The sequence below is a fragment of the Nannospalax galili genome, unplaced genomic scaffold (genome assembly GCF_000622305.1).
Source record: "Nannospalax galili isolate Female #2095 unplaced genomic scaffold, S.galili_v1.0 scaffold281, whole genome shotgun sequence".
Taxonomy (NCBI): Eukaryota; Metazoa; Chordata; class Mammalia; order Rodentia; family Spalacidae; genus Nannospalax; species Nannospalax galili.
The window spans coordinates 11,105,866-11,119,788 of NW_008349068.1; the positions used below are offsets into that span (position 1 = coordinate 11,105,866).

Genomic DNA, 13,923 nt, shown 5'->3' on the forward strand with positions numbered 1-13,923 from the left:
ATCAGGTTTAGTAACAGTCCTTGTCTTGTGGGAATAACATTGATAGTGATAGAGAAGGCATTTGTTGTCATCCTCTGACATCTTTTTGCCCTTAGAGGCATGCATCCCCTCACCACTCTGAAGATGAATGTGATAGTCTTCATTTTCAACATTTCTAGATGTAGAACCATCTCTTTTCATGTCTATGAGTGTTTAAAGAAAGGTTTAACTGATCAAGAAAGACTCTCCCTGAATGTGGACAGCACCATCCTGTAACTGGGATCCTAGGCTGAATAAAAAGGAGAAAGTGAGCTGAGCACCAGCATTCATTGCTCTCTGCTTCCTGCCTGTGTACTCAATGTGATAAGCCACTTCATGTCCCTGCATCCATGCCTTCTTTGCCTTGGCTATAGTGTTATATCTTCAGATTGCAAGCCAAGATAAAGTCTTCTTTCTTTATGTTGCTTTTGTTAGGTATTTCTGCATAGACATGATAAAAGTAACCAAATGTAGAAAATTGGTATCAAAAATTAAGGCCTTTGCTGTGATAAACCTGACCATATGGTTCTTAGGATTTTGTAATTGGCTCTAGGGAAGAATGGGGAAGAGTTTGGAACAAAGGCCTAAAGAAGCACTATGATGCCATGAGAGATCCATTCTGGTGGGAGTTTGTGCAATCAAAATGCTGAGAGAAATGCAGACAGTGGAGACACAGTTTCTGAGGTTTAAGAGGAGAAAGGACTCTATCAGGTCTCACTAGAGGACATTCATTTCATATTCAGGCAAAGAATCTGGCAGTGTTGCCACTATCTTCTTTCCTGATAACTCGAGAAAGGGTGAATTCAAAAGTAATAAATGATTTTACTTGGTGGATAAAATCTCCAGACATGGTAGCATGCAGGCTGTTACTTCTCACTGTGCTTATCCAGGTATACAGTGAGACAAAGGAACAAGTGGAGTGAAGAATAGCAAAAGTATGTAGTTTAGTGAAGAAAAGGGCATTAAAGTTTATAGTTGGAAGACAATGCTGATGCCCCAGGTGTCCAAATTTTGACATTGTTATATGACTTTATCATCTTTAAGTTTTCATGTTTGAGAACTATGCCACTGAGTTATTAAAAAATCACAAAAACTTATAAAGGTTTAGGTAAATTTATGATTTTTGTTTGGCATATTCATATTTACCCTCTCTTGTATTTGTCCTCTGATGAGTGCAAAAGCAGCTATAGTTGCTAAGGGATTAGTCCTATTAAAGAGAAACCTTATTTCTGCCCTAGGGTAATAGAAAAGATTCCCTAAATGCAAAGGTCTACCTATCACAGATTCCATTTTTTGAAAATGCAGATTCATTTTAAAGGTGAGACCCTGACCTAAGAGTACTGATAGAGGAGTTGCCTGCTTCAAAATGGCAACCAAGGGCAAGTGTTGACTTGGCATCAGAGTTCAGAAATATTATTCATGTAGTACTGGATTTGCAGGTGTGAAATAAGCAGCATAAGGTAGTCATGGAGGCTTCACCAAAGTTTCATATCACCTCTGAGGCCAAGCAGTGTGTGCCAGGGTCAGATTTCTTACAGGGAGGCTCTGAGAAGTTATTGTGTATAGCTGGAAAGGTGAAACCTAAGGTACAGTGAAGGCCTTAGGATGTTGGAGTTGTTAGAACTGGGTGGCATTTACCAAAGTGAGCTTCAGGCATAGACCAGACCTGGCCTAAATGAGAGTTCACTATAGTGTAGGTGGCAGTGTTGGAGGGATGGGTTTATACAAGGCCATGGAGCCCAGATGATTCTATTGGGAGCCCTAAATGCCTGACATGGAGCTGCAGGATTTGGTGTTTTTCCTTTGGACTTTAGTCTTGCTTTGGTCTGGCATTTCTTGTCTTTCCTACTATTCTGTTTTAGAATGGGAATGTTTATTCTGTGTCATTGTAAAATGGCAGTGTGTAACCTTATTTTTTATGAGTTCACAAGTAAGAGACTGCCTTGGGTCTCAGAAGAGAGCTTAGAATTTAGACTTTTGAACACAGGATTAGGACTGCTAAAGACTGGGGACTTTCATAGGTGGACTAAATTGATTTTGCATTATGTGATGAAATTGAGACTAGAGACCCGAGACAGAATCTTGCAACTTGAAGTGATGTGCTTTGGTTTCAGATTGGCAAGGGGTAGAGCTGTGATGATTAGTCTTCATTTATAACTTGACTAGATTTAGAATCACTACTGAAACAAACATCTTGATGTATGTTTGAGGATGTTTCCAAAAATGTTTGATAGAAGACTGAAGACCTTTCCTGAAAATGGGCACCACTATTCCATGAGATAGGATCCTAGACTGAATAAAAAGGATAAAATGAGTTGAGCATCAGCATTCTCTCACTCTGCTTCCCGTCGGTGAACATAAGGTGACCAGCTGCCTCACACTCCTGCTGCCCTACATTTCCTGCCAGGATATGTTTTTGCCTTTAAACTGTGAGTCAGAATAAACCCCTTCCTTAAGTTGCTTTTATCAGGTATTTTTGTCACCACAATGAGAAAGGCAACTAAAACAAGGGGATATATTTGCCAGTTCTACGACTGATTAGCTGCTGATATCCAGAATATATACAAAATGCCTATAAGTCAATACTAAGCAACACCATCAAAAAGTAAATAAGAAACTGTTCTGAAAATGGCTGGTGAGCCCACTAGATATCTTTCCGACTAAGACACACAAATGTCCAACAGGTGTATGAAAAATACTTAATGATACTTATCATGAGGGAAATGTAAATTGAAACCAAATGAAAATGATCTAATATTTTTCAAGATGGCTATTATAAAAATCAAAGCCAGTGATAGTAAGTACTGGCAAAATGTGAGGTAATTAGAATCTTGTACACCATTGATGGGAATATAAAATGAGGTATCCACAATGGAAAACGGTATGGAAAACCCTCAGAAAGTTAAAGTAGAAGCTATCTACATATGCTATAACAATCCTATAAAGAACTGAAATAAGAATCTCATAAAGAAATTAACACTCCTATATTCACTTTCTGTTCACCTAAAACAGGGAAACAGTCTATCCATTGATGGCTGGATGGTTAAAAGTAGGGAGTATATTCTTTCAATGAAAGGTTACTAAGCTTTTCAAAAGAAGGAAATTCTGCAATGTGTGACAACACAGATGAACTTTGAGTATAGTATGATAGATGATATAAATCTGTCATACACAAATACTGCATGATTACGCTTACACCAACCCCTAATATAGTTAAACTCATCACCGTCAATACTGTATTGAAAACCTAGAAGTTTTTTTTTTTTTTGTCTTTTGGAAACAGGGTCTCCCAGTGGCCCTAGCTGGCTGGGAACTCACTATGTAGACCAGGCTGGCCTCAAACTCACAGAGATCCACCTGCCTCTGCCTCCTGAGTTCTGGGACTAAAGGTGTGTGCCACCGTGGCTGGCTAGAAGTTTTCTAAGAGTCTACATCTTGGGATTGGAAAGATGGCTGAGTTGTTAAAGTGGATGCTGTACAAGCACGAGGACCTGAGTTTGTATTGATAGATTGATTGTGTCCACAGAAAAATCCAGACACAGTAGCTTTTGCCTGTAATCCCAGCATTGGGTGGACAAGACAGCAGAACCCTGGAGCTCACTGATCAGTCAACCTAAATGATTAAGTAGCTTTAGTTTCAGTGAGAGACCATGTCTTAACAGGAAGGTGGGCAGTGATCAAGGAAGACAGACACTGCTGATCTCTGACCACCACACATGTGTGTGCATGTACACATACACACACATGCACAAGTACACATAAAACACACACATATATCACACATATGCACACCCATATTCACACAAAGTAGAATAGGTTGTGTGTTGTATTCTTACCACACACGAGAGAGTAAACTGTATAAAATAACAAGTCACATGGGGTTATCAGATAATTTTAAACCTTTTCAACTTTCACCATTCCTATTTCATTTGAACTATCAACAAGCTACACTCTATCAAGTTATTACCACATATGATTTTATGATTCTTTTTATGACTTACATAGATTAAAATGGCAAATCTTAGCTTTATGTTTTTTGATAAATGGATTTTTAAGTCCTCACTCGTATGTCAGTTCAGATCACATCTCTCTCCAGAAATGCCCTTCTTTGTCACTTTCTTGCCTGACAATCACTGTTCTGACTTCTTCCACCTTACATCGACTGTACATATGTGAAAACATCATAGCTGGTGAGATGGATCTGGAGGAAAAGGTATGAGTCTTACAAGCCTGACAACCTGAGTTTGATCCCTGGAGCTCATGTGTAGGTCAAAGGAGAGAGCTGACTGCACAAAGTTGACCTTTGACCTCTGCACTCATGCTGTGGCATGTGCAACCCCCACATCATGCACACTCACATGCACACAATAAATAAAATGAAAACATTAAATAAAAAAGGAATCACTGAATGTTTTTGTGTCTGTGTTTGTTAGTTTACACTTAGCTTAACATCTATAAGATTTACCTACGATTTTGTGTTTATTAGTAGTGTTTCTCAATTGCTTAGCAGGTAGTCTGCTCTACCCTCTATGTCATGGTTTGTATAATCTTGTTCCATGGTGCTCCTTCTAACTGCTAGCTCTTATGAAAATAATGGCTATGAACATTCACATTACAGATCCTTTGTGGGAATATGCATACATTTCTTTTTTTTTTTAGTTTTAAAAGTTTTGTAATTGAAGTTTTAAGATTTTAATACAATATAATTTGATGGTCTTTAGATCCTCACACCTCTCCTTATTGTCCTCCACCCAGTTTAATGGATTCTGTTGTATTTAATGGAATAAATGTGTCCCCAAATATCCTTGGGTGTAGGGACATCCCCTGAAGCATTAGGGAGTAGAATTTCTGGGTCCATTTGCAGCTCTGTAAGTATGGCTGTGATTATACACACTATTCTGGTGAGTGATGTGTCACTATACTCCTGGCTATTGTGGTTTTAAAGGGATCATAATGACAGGTGTTTGTAGCCTGCCACCTTTGTTCATCTCCATGATATCTTGGCTATTGTTAAATTATTTTCATTGTCACGTGGAATATACAATCACTGTTTTAATTTCCATAGATAGTGTAAGTGATATTGGAACTGATATTACATGAAGATACACCTTGTTTAGGGGAATAATATCTCTGAGTGTACATACATTATATTTTGTGGACAAGAAGTATTGACATCTTAACTTTGGGTCCTCTACTTGCATGACATTCTCTACAATTATTTCAGTGTCTTTCACGTTTAATTGATGTCTGCACTTTGTTGTTGTGTGGGCTCCAGATGGTAAAGTCTGGGTCTCCTGTCTATTATGCCCATGTTGTCTGTCACTGTGCTTCACACATAGTTGGCACTTAAGTGATTGTGCTTCTGTCGTTCAGCTTTATAATTAAGCTTTTTTTTTTTTTTTTTTTTTTTTTTTTTTTTTTTTTCGTCTTTTTGAGACAGGGTCTCCCTGTAGGCCCAGCTTTCCTGGAACTCTGTAGACCAGGCTGGCCTTGAACTCACAGAGATCTGCCTGCCTCTGCCTTCCTAGTGCTGGGATTAAAAGTGTGCACCACCACGCCTGGCTTATAGTTAAGCTTTTAATAAATTTTAAAATAGTTAATTGGCTCCTTTTTCTTTCTTTTTAATATTTTTTTGGATTAGAAATCATTTTCTTACCATGATAGGAACATAAACAACTTTCTGTCAAGGTAAGTCTTTCCCCCACTTAGAGTATTGTCTTCCTTTTCCTAATCTACGTTAAGGAAACATCACACAGACCACAGAAGGTTTATAAAGAGCCTGAAGATTTGACAGAAAATAATATTGAGATTACTAACTTGACAATGGAAAGGAAGTATTCTAAAAATAATGAAACATTTTATGATGTTACCTTCTACCAGAAAATACAGCCATAATGGAAATTAAAATTAAATTGCAATTAATATTAAGGAAAAATTAGGTCCTTTAGTAAGAGGCTGTGATTTTGAGTACAAAATTCACTTTTATAAAAGGTCGAAGAGTGTCCAGCTTTTGTGAAGATCCATTTAATTTAATGACTTTCAGAAACAAACACTGTGAAAATAAAGATAATAAAGAAACCCATAAAATTTCATGCTTTAGTGTTTAGGTAATTGCTTCTTAAATTAAGAGGGTATTTTTTCTGGACCTGGATATACCTCTTCATTTTGCAGTTAAAAATATAATGAAGTTTTCCTTTAATCTGACTGAATTTCATTTGGCCCTTCAACAATTATTCTAATATTAATATTCGCAGGTCAGTGTATTTCATTTATCACCAATTGAGGATAATGAAATATTTGATAATTATATAATTATTGTTATCAGTGAGGAAAATACAAGGCAAGGATGGCCTTCTTTGGAAAGTGGCAGTAGACAGAAATATTTCTATGTTTATCTTGCCAAATTGTGATACCAAAGTAATTTTATGATTTCGTAGTAAATGGTCACTCCAAAATAATTACTGAAAGTTTTTGAGAAAATGACTTCACTGGGACTGTCCACTTAAAAATAATTGTAAGAACAGGTTTACTAAATCACACTCATATTGTACTGATCAACGGAGTTCATAGTATGATAAGGCTATATGTATCTTAATAGCTGAATTTTAGATGTGTGTATGTGGTGTGTGTGTGTGTGTGTGTGTGTGTGTGTGTGTGTGTGTGTGATGACCTGAGATGGGGAGGTTTGATCCTTATTGTATCATGTGCAAACATTAAGATTTGGCACTAAAAATGTAGGAAACAGCATATTTTAAGATGACATGGAGATCTTCTTTAAAGGATAAAAATTCATTCAGTTTTATATCTTACAGGGCTTATACTGAGTTCAGTATTGTATAACTGTATTAATTTAACTGTGAACCTAAAAATTTACAGCCACTTTTGAAAGAGATGTATCCTTGCTCTTGAGTGTGTTACTGAATATGTTAAAGCTGTAATGAAATGCTTCTTCTAATCATGTGGTTATTAAATTAAAAAAATAAACAATTCGTCAAAGCAAAAAAAAAAGATTTGGCATGTATGAATTATATTCTCTGTAATACACAAGTTTAAGTATATGGTTTCACTGAGTAACTCCTATTTCATTGTACTTGAAACAAAATCTAAGTGTTTGCTGTCTGCATTAATAAAAGTTGTTACCAGCACAAAGATGCTCTACTAATGTGATGAGTTAAAAATATTAATAGTTTATATAGATACTTCATACTATTCTTTACTGCAACTTCTATTTTCCTTTTATTAAGCAGATGAGCAGCAAGAAACCATAATAGAAGAAACACCAGCATGAAATGAGTTTAAATTGTTTTATTGAGTAGACTTCATTTGTGGAAACAGAGGAGTCCATGAAAACCAATTTAATGGTCAAAAAAACTTTAAGTTCTAATACTTCAATCAATTCCTATGCTTTCTTTCTTGGGATGAACACAAATAGGTTTCTAAATTTTATCAAAAGTGAGTTGAGCTGGGCATGGTGGCACATGCCTTTAATCCCAGCACTGGGGGGCGGGGAGGTGCAGAGGCAGGCAGATCTCTGTGAGTTCAAGGCCAGCCTGGTCTACATAGTGAGTTCCAGGACAGCTGGAGCTACAGGGAGACCCTATCTCAAAAAAAAAAAAAAAAAAAAAAAAGTGAGTTGAGGCCATGCTGTATATTTGTCATTCTGGTTAGGAAATTTTGCACCATTATTTTTTCAAGCTTTTTTTTTTTAAAAAAAAAAACCTATTATGGTTTTACAGTTTAAATGTGATAAAGAATATATTTATGTAATTCATTGAGCTACTGAAAATAATATAGCTTTAGTAGTTTTGAACTAGATTTTTGTGAAGCTTTACCTTTAGAATGATTCACAATGTTACTAATAATCATGTCCTGGTCTTTGGACCTTTAGAGGCAATTTAAATACCTGTTGCCACATCTCTTATTTTGTAAGATAAATCTTTTATATCTGAACATAGCTCTTCTGTTATAATAAATATTCATAATACTGTGATGATGTTAATGATAGTAGAAGTCTGTGGGAAAGAACTTTGAATGAGTTCAAATTCCCAGCTATTTCAGGCTGTCAAGCTAACCCTTACTTGACATTCAATTTAAATAATTTACCTGGTTACTGGTATTCTTTGTCCTTTGCTTGGCCGTCACTGATATAATGATGGTGACTGTTATACTAGCCTTTGAGTACTTTTTTATTTGTTTGTAAGGCAATAAGCCATTTTATTGAACCACTTTTCAGAATAAACTTTGCAGCCTATTACATGCCCATTTTGCAACTGTTAAACATGACATGAACATAGTTTACATAGCTTCCCAAGGTCATATTGCTACGAAGAATCTCCTGTAATGTGTATTGTTTCATTATTGAACTATAAGTACTCAAACCAAGCAGTTGGGCCTATTAGCTGCTTATTTTTGGAGGTATGATATTAGAATTTTAATTTAACTTTGTTCCTTGACATTTTGATTGAGGAGATAAGGCCCTTAATATTTAGAGTTACTATTGTGAAGTGTATGTGTTGATTGCTGTCATTTTGTGATGTCAGTTTTCTTGATCATACTTTGCTCACCATTTAGCTTTGTGTCATTTTTTTTTTCCTGTAGCCTATTGAGTATAGTTATCTTCCTCTTCTGTCTGATGTAGTCCTTCTGGTATGCCCTAAGACTAGTTTGATGGACATGAATTACTTTAGGTTGTTTGTACATTGACCCATTTTTCTTCTTCCTTCAATTATGGAAGATAGTTTTGCTGGGTATAGTAGTCTGGCTTGGCATCTGTGATCTTTTAGAATTTGAAGCATATTGCTCCCGGTTCTGGCTTTTAGTTTCCATTAAAAAGTCAGCTGTTATTCTGATGGGCTTGCCTTTATATGTGACAAGTGGCTTCTCTCTTGCAGCTTTAAATACCAGTTTATTCTGTATATTTAATGTGTTCTATATTATGGATTGCAGAGTTTCTTTTCTGGCCTTATAAATTTGGTGCTGTGTATTCTTCTTGAATCTGTATGGGCATCTCTTTCACTAAATTTAGGAAATTTTCCTATATGATTTTATTGAAGATATGCTCTTAAACCTTTGACCTGGAAGTCTTCTCCTTCTATACCCATAGTTCAAAGATTTGGTCTTTTCATATGTCCCAAAATTCTTGAATATGCAGTTCTTCTGTTTTTCTTAAACATCATTCTGTGATTGAATGATCCAGTTCCTCTATCTTGTGTTTAAGCCTCGATACTCTGTCTTCTATATAATGCATTATGTTGGTTAGGCTTTACCCCGAGGTTTAAAGTTGACTTAATTAAAGTTTTCAATTCTAGCTTCAATTCAATTTGGGTTTGCTTCATTATTTCTCTTTATTGACTTCAATTTTTTTATCCTGAATTGTCTTCATTACTTCACTTACCCGTTTGTGTGTCTTTTATTAATCTTCAATGAAGAGTTTGTTTCTGGCTATATTTATTCATTTTATTTATTCACTTCATGTCTTCTTTGAACTTCTTGAACTCTGAACAGATTTATAGTTGTTCCCAACCACCACTACTATAGTTCTGATAATTTTTTGCAGGGAGGGGACCATATTATCTTTGTTTTGCCTCCTGCTTTTGTTTCTGCCTTAGAACCTGGGCATATAGAGTTAGGTTGCTTGTTGTGTTTTTATTTTTATTTTTTTGAGACAGGAGTCTCCCTGTTTCCCCAACTGACTTGGAACTTATTATATAGACCAGTCTGGCCTTGATCTCACAGAGCTCCACTTACCTCTTCCTCTTGGGTGCTGGGATTAAAGGCATGCCCCACATTGCCTGGTTGGTTGTATCGTTTGGGGGGGGGTCTTTTTGAGACAGTGTCTCCCTGTAACCCCAGCTGTCCTGGATTCACTATGGAGACTAGGCTGGCTTTGAACTCACAGAGATCTGCCTGCCTCTGCCTCTCGAGTGCTGGGATTGAAGGTATGCACCACCACGCCCCGCCTGGTTGTATCTTTTTTTAAAAAAATATTATATATATATAACTGTACATATACACCACTGTACATACATATACACCACTGTACATACATACTTGTACCCCTCGACATGAACATGTATACACACACATACACTACATAAACACTAAAAATCTTGTTTTTTTTTATGTACACGAGTGTGTTGTCTGCATGTATGTAAGTGCACCTATGTCATGCAATGCCCACAGAAGTGCAGTTTCATCCATTGGAGCTTGTTTTCAACAGCTTGTAGAAAATGGTTGTACTGCACCTGATCTGGGAAAATTATGACTTTTCAAACTCATGGTGTGACAGCTCATCTTCAGCTTAAACTTGATTGAATTTAAAATCACTATGGTATCACATTTTTGAGTGTGTCTATGAGGTTATAGACAGGTTTGGCTAAAGAGAAAAGACTCTCTTTGACTGTGGGTAGCATCATCCTATGTGCCGGAGGGCCAGGTTGAATACAAATGAGAAAGCTTGCTGAGCACCAACATTTCATGAGTTTCTGCTTCCTGACTGTGGCTGTGTGTGACCAGCTGCTCTGCACTCCTGATGCCACAAATTCCTGCTATGATGGACTGTGACCTCTAAATCTGAGACAAACTAATTCCTGCCTTCTGTAAGATGTTTTTTTCAGGTGTTTTGTCATAATACAAAAGAGTAATAAACACAGGTGGCTTCTTAGAGTTTTATTTTTCTTCCTATACCAAATATCACACACGTGTACACACATGGTTAAAATCTGGAAAAGTAATATTGAAGTATTGCCATTCACTTCAGTTGAGTTTTTCAAAATTCAATATATGAATCACAGTTTCTTATAATTACAAAACAGCTGGCATGAAAATGAAGTTGAGGGGGGAATATTTAAAAAGGTAATTGAAACTGAGGATCAGGTGAAGGATGCTGATTAGTGTTGTGTATTAACTGGATATGATGCAAACTAAACATTTCTGAATAGAGAACAATGAAGCTTATCAAAAAAAATTGATGGGGTAGGGAAAAGAAGAAACCTGGAGTTTGGATCAGGTTTATTTTCCATATACCAAATGTAATTTGATTTTATTACAAGAAATCACACTGATCAGCATATGCTCCGTCAGGAACTGGGAGCCCTAACCTTATCTCACAAACTTCTGTGACAGCATCCCAGACGCTGTTTCTCATGGATTTTCTGACACAGCTTAAAGATGGTCTATTGATGTGCATTTATTTTATATGAATCTGAATTTTGAAATACTGTGTCACAGAGAAGCAGATGTACTCCATTCTGATCTTGATATGAGATATCAGGGCTCTAATTCAACTCATTTTTCAGAGTGGGACAGTCTCAGTGCAGAGGCCCTTCATCAGTTATCCAACACTGTTCAGAGAACTGTTTTTATTTTTTTATTATAAATTAGACTTTACTGAAACTAATGTATTATGGAGGTGAGTGTAAAAGTCCCATTAATATTTCACATAGAGCTTGGACTTAGAAGAATCTGCTTGATTGTTTTATGACAGGACTTGTCATAATATATAACCCATTTAAGAATATTTGTGCATTGCATCACTGATATTGATCACATTTAGGTAAGTTGATCAATTATATCTAGTAATCTGTCATCTCGGTGCATATTTCTCTTATGAGTTAATAGAATAAAATTTTGTTTTCTTTTTTAGGCTTTCTAGTGTTTTCTTTTCCAGCATTTAATTGTTTATTAAATCTAAACAGCTAAGCATATTCTTTGTCCTAAGAAGTGTGGAATTAAGGTTTTTTACTTTATATTTAATTATTTCCAATAACTATGTTTTTTTAATATGTGTTTGAAATTTGGAAGCCAAAAAAATCTCTTTGGAGATAGGTAGGGTATACTGCTGAAATATTTTAGCATCATTATCTTCTATTTTGATTTAGGGATATCATATATTATGTTGGATGTGTTTCTTCAGTGAGAAGCATAGTACAAGCTTTGTTACTTAATTATCTTTTGATTCATTCGATATTAATGAATTTGAATCGAAGAACTAATTTTAAGAAAGGAAATAGTAGTTTTAGAAATTAATATTGTTGGTTTTTTTGCAGCAAGGCTAGAAAAGAACTTCTTAAAACTCAGAAAGAACGTGATTTTCATCGAATGCATCATAAACGAATAGTACAAGAAAAAAACAAATTGATTAATGACCTCAAAGGGTAAGTTGAATATATTTGCTGGTACATTTATTAAAGAGTTATTTTAGTCATTGATAGGAATTTGACTATCATAAGAGTATTCAAATAAAGCTGTTCATTTAAGGTTACTGGACATTTAGTATGTACTATATGTTATCCTACATTTTGGAAGCACAGGAAGTTCGGGTCCTGCTAAGAAGCAATCGTACTCTTTGGATGTACAATGGAAGAGGATTTAAACAGAAATATAACAAAATATACTCCATTTTCTGCTGTCTCAGCCAAGACATTGTCGTCCCAAGAAGACTGACATTCAAGAGGGGTTTCAAGGTTGTGTTTTCAGTAGAATTGAATTCTAAACACTAAACAAAATGATGAAGTTGGGCCAACAGGCTGACTTGGAACATAGTATACCCTGTGCAATGGCACAGCCATGAAGGAACTTGGAGTGTTTACTGGATTTTAATCACAGAAAACAAAGTAAAGATGTGGCTTTGCAGGGTAGGACACATATCCTAAATTACTTTTGATTTATGATGACAATTTTAAAAACTATTTTGGAGGCATTTACTTTCTTCTTTTCCTTAACTTCCATAACTACTTTCCCCCTCAAACTAAGAAATCTATTTTATAACCCTTAACTAAATTTCTCTTTTACTTGCTCTAAGACAATTATACCCAATATAGTTTTCTGATTGACATAAATTTTCTATGTTTGTGTTATCTAGGATAGGCACTAGCTATTTATATTATGTCACACTTCAATAGGTGAGTATATTTAAAGGGAATGCTACTTGTATTACTGACTTTCCTCATTGTTGTTACAAAATATCTAACAAGGAGCAACTTGGGGAAGAAAGGCCATATTCCGGCTTGAGGTTCAAGGGGATCAGTTCCATTATGGCAGGGAAGCCTTGATGGCAGGAGTGGAATGCTGGCTGGTTCCATTGCATCTGGAACAGAAGCACAGTGTCCAGGAATTAATGCCAGGCTATAAAGCCTCAAAGCTTGCTCCCAGTGACTCATTTTCTCCAGTAAGGCTGTACCTACTAAAGGATCCACAACCCTCCAAAACAATGCCAACATCTGAGTTTCAAGTGTTCAAATATGTGAAACTATGAGGAACATTTTACATTCAGATAATAAGATTCTGCCTTTGTGTCCCATGGGCTCATGGCCATTTTGTGCTGCAAACTGGTCATTCAAACTATCAAAGCAGACAATAGTTCCAACATTGTTTAAAATTCCACTGTTTCTTTTGAGACTTAAAGCAATCTCTTTACTCTGAACCTGCATAAAATCAAAACACAAGTTACATCTTTTCAATGTATAATGACACAGAAAAGATATTCCCATTCCAATAGGGAAGAATGGGGACATAACAAGGAATGATCAGACCAAATCAAGGACTGAAACTCAATAGGGCAAACATTTTCCAGCTACATATTTGGCAGTTGGAGCTTGTAATGAAATTGCCTGGGCTCCAAGAGCTTGAGTAGCACCACCCCTTGAGTTCTGCCTCCTGCAGTATACAGATATTATCCCTTGTGCTTGCTTGCTCGTATGCCTGTAGTTTTCTTCAGTGACTATCACATAGTTCTGGCATCTCCAATACCTTAGGATTTCCACTAGAATGCAGGCTTTACCATATTTTCATTCTGTCTATCTATCTCTCTATCTATCATCTATCTATGTATCTATGTATATCTATCTATCTATCTATCTATCTATCTATCTATCTATCTATCTATCTATCTATCTATCATCATCT

General features: G+C 36.0%; 1 protein-coding gene across 1 annotated transcript in view; it reads left to right on the forward strand.

The window, feature by feature from the left end:
* Positions 1-13,923, forward strand: part of LOC103744491 (sperm-associated antigen 16 protein) — a 619,142-nt gene that overhangs the window by 59,927 nt on the left and 545,292 nt on the right. The window contains exon 6 of the mRNA XM_017801372.2: positions 12,066-12,173. Within this exon, the coding sequence (XP_017656861.2) occupies positions 12,066-12,173 (108 nt within the window). The remainder of the gene's footprint in view (positions 1-12,065; positions 12,174-13,923) is intronic.